Source organism: Prunus dulcis, unplaced genomic scaffold (genome assembly GCF_902201215.1).
Source record: "Prunus dulcis unplaced genomic scaffold, ALMONDv2, whole genome shotgun sequence".
Classification (NCBI taxonomy): Eukaryota; Viridiplantae; Streptophyta; class Magnoliopsida; order Rosales; family Rosaceae; genus Prunus; species Prunus dulcis.
Window position 1 is genome coordinate 11,022 of NW_023010352.1, and position 9,583 is coordinate 20,604.

Below are 9,583 nucleotides of genomic sequence, written 5' to 3' on the forward strand. Positions count from 1 at the left end.
TAGTGAACTTAACTATTCTGTTGCCACCATGCATAGTTAAAAGAGAACTACTTTCGTCTTAAGCGAAAGAATACTGATATTTCACATTGTTATAACAAGTTTCTAGCCAAGTTTGATGCCTACCATAAGGCTGCTAAGCGGTCCAAGTTTGAGGCTGCCATTGATGCAAACAAGTTGGGGTATTTGGACTGCTCAAGTGGTGCCATTTCTTACTATTTCATTATAGATGAAGATGTTAAGATGCTCTGCCCTGGCTTGTGTCTCTTCTCGAAGTAAGCATGTCAATGCTGTGGATGTGAAGGGACTGAAGAGCAGACGACTGACGAGACTGTAGCCGAGGAGAACAGTGCCGAGGAAGGTGTGGCTGATGAGATAGCGGCAGACGTCGTGAAGTAGGCAACTAGAGTTGTTGAAGCCATAGCTGATCAGATGTAAGATCCCACATCAACCAACGGAGAGGGGGTGATGTGCCTCATATGTGCACACCCGCATTCATCTAGCACGAGGCCTTTTGGGAGCTCACTGGCTTCGGAGTCGTAGGAACTCCGAAGTTAAGCGAGTTGGGGGCTAGAGCAATCCCAGGATGGGTGACCCACTGGGAAGTTGCTTGTGAGTTCCCAGAAACAAAACCGTGAGGGCAGAGAGGGGGGCCCAAAGCGGACAATATCGTGCTACGACGGAGTTGATCCCGGGATGTGACAATTTGGTATCAGCACCACTCTGCCGTGTGGTGCGAGTGAGCCGACGTGGACGTCGGACACTTAAAGGGGGTGGATTGTAAGATCCCACATCAACCAACGGAGAGGGGGTGATGTGCCTTATATGTGCACACCCGCATCCATCTAGCACGAGGCCTTTTGGAAGCTTACTGACTTCGGAGTCGTAGGAACTCTGAAGTTAAGCGAGTTGAGGGCTAGAGCAATCCCAGGATGGGTGACCTATTGGGAAGTTGCTCATGAGTTCCCAGAAACAAAACCGTGAGGGCAGAGAGGGGGGCCCAAAGCGGACAATATTGTGCTACGGCGGAGTTGATCCCGGGATGTGACATCAGATGGATACCAAAGAGGTCGTTGACCAAGGGTCTCCTACCGGAATCTCAAATGAGATGAAATCTCCTTTATCTTTTCAAGCTTTTTGTAATCAGCTTTCTTGTTTGTAATAATTGGTCGTGTTTGAACATTTTTTTTTGGGTTAAACTTGGCTGGTTGGTCACTTTGCTACGAAAACTTCAGTTATTTCTTTAGCTTCAATTTTTATTGTGTCTTGTGGACTTCTTAAATGACCTGATGGTGCCTTGATTTTATATATCCCTTAAGATGATTGAATGTTTACCCACCACTTACTTAAAGTGTGCTATTCCACTTTTCCCTTAGGATGCTTCATAGTTTTCTCCTTGCTTCTCTCTAAGAACGCGGGTTATGGGCAATGGTCTGCTGACATGCGTCTCCATGAGGACGCTTCATAGTTTTCGCCTTGCACCTCCTTGAGGATGAGACTTATGGGCGATGGTCCTAGAAGGAGCTTCATAGTTTTCACCCTGCATCTCCCTGAGGATGAGGCTTATGGGTAATGGTCTCGGAAAACACTTTATTGTTTTCACCCTACAGCTCCCTAAGGATGCGGCTTATGGGCGATAGTCTGCTTGACCTGCGTCTCCCAGAGGACGCTTTATAGACAACTGCACACTTTTTTTGGATGAAAAACTGAACTTGTATTGATGCTTGTATGATTACATCGCTTTATTTGAAATGAAAATAATTCGAATTACTAATAGCTGTTTTTCTTCTTCAGAAGTGGGCAGGGCTTCATCGTCTGTTAGGGATTAAACTGGTAGGAGGAAGCTTCACGGGTAATATCTTTGGAGGTGGCAAACATTCCAATGTCTTAGAATCTTCTTCCTTTTTATAATGTCAAATGTATAGCTTCTTTTGCCCTTAGACTGGCTGACCACGTAAGAGCCTTCCCAATTGGGTTTATCTTCTTCGATCCATGTCTTTGCGTAGTAATGAAAGTCATTCTAAGTATAAGGTCAACAGGTTGAAACTGTTTGACTTTGGCCCTTTTGTCATAGTAAGACTTCAACTGCTGCAGGTACGAGACAACTCAGATAATGGCTTTCTCGCGCTCTCCTTTAAGTAGGTCGAGGTTAAGCTTCATTGGTCAGAGTTTTGATCAACACTGTCCACCTTAATGCTTATAGAATGGACAATGATGTGCAAGTGAATGATTGCATCAGTTTCATAGGTTAAGGAAAACGAGATTTCGTCAGTTGATCTTCTTTTGGTGGTTCGATAAGCCCATAATACTCCAGAGAACTCATATACACATTTTCCTTTAGCGCCTTCTTGTCTTTTCTTTAAGAAATCCAATATAATTTTGTTGGATACCTCTTCTTGGCCATTGACCAGTGGATACCTCGGGGTAAACATGTGCTGCTTGATGCCGTACTTTGCAAAAAAAGTGGTGATCTGCTTGCTAATGAATTGTAACCCATTGTTGGTAACCAACGACTATGAGTAGCCAAACCGGTAGATAATGTTTCTCCAGACAAATCGTTCCACATCGGCTTCTTTAGTAGAGGATAGAGTTTCGGCCTTGGTCCATTTAGTAAAGTAGTCGGTACCGACGATCATCATGTATTTCTTAGCGGCTGCCCATGACATGGGGCCCACTAAGTTAATGGCCCATTGCATGAATGACCACAGATTGTTCTATAGATGGTATACTTCAGCAGGCAGGTTTGGAACCGGCTTTACCGTTGGCATCGATCACATCTTTTGACATACTCTGTTGAGTCATGGCACATGGCAGACCAAAAGTATCTTATGTTCAGAGCCTTCTGGGTGAGTGACCTACCCCCAGAATGGTTGCCACATTCATCATTGTGAATTTGGTAGAACACATCAAGTGTTTGAGGGTACTTTATACAAGTGAGATAAGGACCAGAGTATGATATGCGAATCAGCTTGTTGTCTTGCATGTAGTATATTGTGGCATTCTACTGGAGCTTCCTAACTTCATATTTTTCCTTTGGCAGATTTCCATTTGCCAAGTAGTCGATGATGTGGTCTTGCAAGCTAGGGTCCTCATCAATCTGCATGAAGTCAATTTGTTCTATCTCTTCGATGCTTGGAAGGTCAATGTGTTTGACCGGGATGGAGCTTCTGAACTGGGTGTTCAATGCTGATCCTAGGCTTGTCAATGCATTAGTATGAGTGTTCTCTGCCTGGAATGGAGCGTCATATTATTTATTTTCTAATTTAACCCCTTAACCTATTTAACTAACTTGGCCAATTATAATATTTGTTTTAAAAAAATATAACTTAAACTATTACCCGATAAATTAAAAAAATTGCCTTCACCAATTCAGTCCAAAACTGAATCCTACTAATTCATTTTATACATGTAAATAATTTACAAATATTTGCTAGTTGAAGCTTTCAAAATATTTTTTTTTTGAATATAAGCAATAGTTTAAACTACAAAACTTCAGGATATTTTGTTAGTTGATGCTTTGTAATCCTTTTGCTTATGTACTCCTTTGGCATATGTGACATCTTTCCTACTCTGGGATTTTTTCCATGTGGTTTTCTTCCGGATGGTTTTAACGAGGCCAAGCAATACATGCCCATGTTCCACACTCTTTATTGGAATGAAATCTACAATTTTCTAAATAAATAAAAAAAATTACAAGGTAGTGGGGGTTTCTCACTCACATACACTACTAAGGGTGAAATGACCTGCGTCGAATTCGCCATTGGAATCCATGACAAACCCTCTCCCTATCCGACACTAGCCATGTATTGGCCCAAACTTACTAAAATACCATTTTTACCTTAATTCCAAAACAACTTTAGGGTTTGGCTTCTACCGAAAAATCGGCAAAGACTCCCTTGAAACTGGCGCAAACTCCAAAAAAAAAAAAAAAAAGCTACTAGCACAGTAAAAAAATTACTTCACAAGCGTTTAGCAAGCACAATGTGTAAACCACACACCAATTAGCAACAGTTTCGATGGGCTTCAAGCCCCTTTTTTTACCAACACAAATAAATCAGCAATATCCTCTTGACAAAACTAAACATAACAAACAAATCCTAAACTTGCGGCTGCACCTAGGTTAGCCTAGGTTGCCTACGTACCTTTACTAAGGTAATACAAAAATGTTCAATGCGAAATCAACAATTAAATAATAGAATCCTTATTATGTACTTAACTGTTCAATTAGTTTATCATTGTACATCCAAACACATGTGTAACCAAACCTTTTACTTGAAAGTCATACATGCAACTGTCCGCATAGTGCATATATCCTGCTATCACCCACAAAGGGGTTTATGAGAAATATCATTAAATCTGAAGGAAATAGGGGAAGGGGAAAACTAGCCAAGCACCTGTGTAGACAAGTTGGGCAGGTGGCTGGGGATCATGGACAACCTTGTGCAGATAACATGAGCAGGGTGGTGAAGCATATCATGTAAACTGTACAAAACATATCAGTACTGCACTGTTCTCCACATAGTTGTACCTCAAACATAATCTGTCAATTCCAAATACTATACATGTGGAACGGTCTTTTTCATATGTGTGGCAAATCCTAGTAGAACTCAGGAATGAATGGTCAACATGAGAACGCAATCCTAGCAGAACTCAGGGAGACATACTCAAGGCAACTGTTCGAAGACACTTATTTCCCGAAGGCAACTGGGATGTCCAAAGACATCAATATTTCCGAAGGCATCCAAGATGTCTGAAGACATCAATATCTCCAAAGGCAAGCATATTTCCAGAGACATCAATATTTTCAAAGGCAACCATATGTTTGAAGACATTTCGAAGGCAACAAATATTTCATTTCTCACACTCTTCAACATATAAGAAAATAAACATATAACCAATAATTTAAAATCAACTCAACCCAAATTCGCACAATAAAACATAAATATATCATGTTTGGAAGGTAAAAGCGGTAGAATAAAAATTCATAAATATTTAATAAAACTCTCATAGCATACTACCAACTTTAAAACAAACATCCAGTCACAAATACATCATAACCAATTGGTCTTGATTGGGCCAGCGAAGCCCACCATCTAGGTCAATTAGGCATGCGGGACCCACGACATCTGATTTCCTATCCGAAAGTTCCTATAGATCCCCCAAAGTCTACTGAACAAGTCCTGAAGGTTTGGTCTCTATTGAGTGGTAGGATCTAGGTCAATCGCATGATCAGACGACGATTGGTTTCTATAACCCTAGAATTATTAACTCGGAATATCCGATACCCTGATTCTCAATCTGTAAGTTCCTACACGATCTTAGAGGTATAGGGAACAACATAATTAAAATTGGAACTGATCTAACGGTCCTAACCTATCGAACCCGGATATCACAAAATAAGTGCAATATCCGTTTGATAGTCAAACGGTAACCAACTTCAAATCTGAGAATAATGTTGTGCTCAGGACGACGTAGGGAACATTTTAGGACGACATGGGCCAGCACCCGCCGCGGGCAGTGGTGGCTGTCTTGAGAAAATTTCGGCGACATAAAATTCTCAAAACTCCCTACAATACCTATATCAACACGTTCAGATTAACAAGGGGAACAAGTTTTGGTCTCGAACCTCAGCTAAAAAGGGGCTGGAGATGGGTAAAAAATGGCCAAAACCGTCTACCTTATATGGGTATGTTGATTGACTTCTAAAACTCCAAAATCGATCCAAACCACCTACATAAACAACTAGAGCATGAAAAAAGGATGGAGAACCATACCTAGATCAATGACAACGGTCGCCGAAGTTGCTGGAAATGGTGATGGAAAATCTCGAACCCTCTCGGCCTTTCCAAGCTCACGACGTCGCATCGAGGGGCTAGGAAGGCTGCGCTCTGGCCTATACACGCTCGTCGGTTGGTGGCTGTCATTTTTCGACCGGTCTCGTCTCCGGAGGTGGCCGGACAACAATGTTGTGCCACCGAGAAGTCGAAGAGGCACTGTGCGTCGTCTCCTAGGGGAGAGAGAGAGAGAGAGAGAGAGAGAGAGAGAGAGAGAGAGAGAGGCCGGACGATAATGTTGTGCCACCGAGAAGTCGAAGAGGCACTGTGCGTCGTCCCCTAGGGGGGAGAGAGAGAGAGAGAGAGAGAGAGAGAGAGTGAGTGAGTGAGTAAGTGAGTGATGTGCGCTTGGGCCAGCTTGTCCTACTAAAAAAAATCGATTTTGAAATATTTATGGTTGTGCCACTGCACTTTCGTTGACCAAAACGTCTTCATTTCAACTTTGATTTTGGCCCACCACATGTCTACGAACTCGTGAGCCCGAACACTACACAAAGGAACCAATAAAATTGCCAAAACTAGCGTTGAGCAAAAAGTCAACTCTAAACCAATAAGGAATCCTGAGGTTAAAGTCGTCTTTTCACTTTAGAATTTTGAAAATTAAATTAAATATCAAGACGGAATGTTACTAAGGTGCCATAGAGGGAAGCCGAGAAATCATTGATGTGCAAGTTAAAGTCATTTTTCACTTAGCTAGATCCATTAACTCCAAAAGATTCAAAACTGAAAATATGGCTTTGGGTTTTAATACCTCATATCTATTGTAATTACAAAACAAAAGTTCACAATTTTATTATTTTAGTATGAAGAAATATAAACAAATTGGTTTTGTTTTGTTTTGTTATTAAATTAGTTTTCTCCTGTTACGCACTTTTGTCCGTTGCCTTTTTCTTCCCATTATTTCTTCATTTGATAACTGTACCGTTTTTCTTTTGCAACTGAATTTTGTATGAAATAAAAAGACTACTAGTTTTCTTTCCCTTTTTAACTTATTCTTTTATTTATACAATTTTACCCTTGATATATAGGTATTTTCTGCTAACAAAATATTTTTGTTAGGAGAGCTTAATATTTTACAACAATATTTGTTTGAAGAAATCAAGACCCTAACTTATACAAAACAGTGGACCGCGGGAAGACAAAAAAAAAAAAAGGTCAATAAGCGGTCCGTCTGAATCGGGCCGGAACCAGCCCCACTGTCAGAAGAATCTGGACCTTCAGCTGAGGCCTTCAATGGAATCGTCCACGGCAGCAAACTGGATGCACTCGTTTCTCTATCTGGGTTTTCTCTACTCACTTCTCTGCTTCCTCCACAACCAAATCTCTCACAATTTACTCATAGGCCATCGGCCTGTGAGAGTTAAGAAGACCAGCCCAGATCTTCCCCTTCGCTTCCGCTCTGATGGCACCTTCAAAATCCTGCAGGTACTTCACCTGATGCTTTGATTATGTATGTGATGCTTGAAATTATTGTGTAATTAAGATGTTAAGCAGTTTTTGTTAATGGGTTTTTGTCTGTGATTAAGGTGGCTGATATGCATTATGGAAATGGAGCCTTGACTCGCTGCAGAGACGTTTTGGACTCTGAGTTTGAGCACTGCTCTGATCTCAATACGTCTCGCTTCTTGAAGAGGATGATCGAAGCTGAAAAGCCTGATTTCATTGCTTTTACAGGTGCAGTTTTTTTTTTTTTTCATTTCCCGTTTTCCCTGGAAATTTACAGATTGGTTTGGTTTTCTTGTTTTTAGTTTTCAAGTGTTGTTATTTGTTAAGATATTTTGTAGTTTGTTTTTACTCTTTTATTTACTTATGGTGGTGGATGTTAATCTTTTGGGGCGCTAGCTATATTTGCACATTAGGTAATCTAAAAATAAATTATCATGCTTTGAGCTGTTTAAAAATGAAAAGATTTAAAATTTTACCTGTAAGAATGCTTGTACTCAATCAGGCTTACTGAAATTAAGAAGTTTATATATATTAGAACTCAAGTTTTAAAATCATATATAAGTCAGTGGTACTGGAACGCATTCCACATTGTTCTCATCCTATGTGCCATATCCTTTTCATGGAGTTTTCATATCGAGAAGTTAAATGTGTGAAATTTCCTGGAAATAATAGAAATTATTTTGAAAAATGAGAAACTAAACCACCTTGACTGGTTACCAAACTACATTAAACATCTAGACCCAAGATAATATTCATATCAAGGTGCAGAAGCTTGATGCTTTAAGCTAAAACTTCTTCAAGTTCTGTATCCTATCTTATTAGGTGCATGCAGCTGTAGCCTCTAATCTTCAGCTATTAGACTCTTTCCTTCTAATTAACCAGGGCTGAAGTTCTTCATACGGCATTTAAGAGGTGGGGAAAAATTAAAAATGGGCTCAGTTGATTAGTTTGTGCATCCTCTGTATCTGGATGGTTCCAACTTCCAGTAAATTCTAAGTTATGTGAGTGTTTCTGAGTGAATGTAGGCATCAATTATCTGAATATAGGTTACTTTAAATGTAGTGTCATGGCCCAACTATATCTGACATAGTAAAGTAAAACTAACTAAGTACTGATCCCTCTCTCTCTCTCTCTCCCCCAAGTATTGATTTTGATTCTGTTTGTAAACAGGAGATAATATATTTGGGTCAAGCTCTGTTGATGCTGCTGAATCCTTGCTTAGAGCATTTGGTCCTGCCATTGAATCAGGACTTCCATGGGCAGCAATTTTAGGCAACCACGACCAAGAATCTACGATGAATCGTGAAGAACTGATGTCTTTTATCTCCCTTATGGATTATTCAGTTTCACAAATTAATCCATCAGCTGAAGATCTCTCTAATCTTGCCAGAAGAAGCAGGAAAAAAATTGATGGCTTTGGAAATTATGATCTGAGAGTATATGGTGCCCCAGGTTCCCATTTGGCAAACAGCAGCATCCTCAATCTTTTCTTTCTTGACAGTGGAGACAGGGAGACTGTTCAAGGAGTTCGAACTTATGGTTGGATTAAGGAATCTCAACTCGATTGGCTTCATGGCATTTCTCAGGGATATCAGGTATGCGTTCGACAAATTCAATCAACAAGGATGCTATGACTGCATATTGTTGCATTTTATCTGATTGATTTCAGATTGTTCTGATTATTATGAAACAAATTGAGAAACTTTTTACACTTGCTTTTTGAAGTGGCCTTTCCATTAAAATTCACGTATACTTTTCGTGGAAATGAGTTTTATATGTTATAAAATCATTTTAACCCCACACTTGTAAAATTACAATTCCATAGCTGCATCAAGTTGTTCATGCTATATGTGCACCATTGCTCAGCATGTTCTTCCAATTCCCGCAAGGGAGGTTTCATTAGATTTAGATTTCATTAAGATGTTGCAGGTAACACACTAACAGTGCCATAATTGAGATCAAGATCGCTCAGAAAACGCTTTTCCACAGGATAAACCACCAGCGCTTGCATTCTTCCATATCCCAATTCCAGAGGTCCGGCAGCTGTGGTACAAAAAGATTATTGGTCAGTTTCAGGAGGCTGTGGCATGTTCATCGGTGAACTCTGGAGTTTTACAGACCCTTGTATCCATGCGAGATGTGAAAGCTGTGTTCATGGGACATGATCATAACAATGACTTTTGTGGGTATCTGGAGAATATTTGGTTTTGTTACGGTGGGGGCTTTGGATACCATGGTTATGGAAAGGCAGGGTGGCGAAGGAGAGCAAGGGTCATATTGGCAGAACTCGGGAAGGGGGAGAAAGG

At 40.4% G+C, this 9,583-nt stretch overlaps 1 protein-coding gene across 1 annotated transcript; it reads left to right on the plus strand.

Moving 5' to 3' along the window:
• Positions 1-6,947: 6,947 nt before the first annotated feature.
• Positions 6,948-9,578, plus strand: LOC117613503 (probable inactive purple acid phosphatase 28; the record flags this gene model as incomplete). The annotated part of the gene is made up of 4 exons (XM_034342109.1): positions 6,948-7,256; positions 7,358-7,505; positions 8,448-8,872; positions 9,267-9,578. Coding segments are annotated over exons 1-4 (1,077 nt in total), but the record flags the coding sequence as incomplete, so codon positions are not given.
• Between the last annotated feature and the right edge of the window lie 5 nt (positions 9,579-9,583).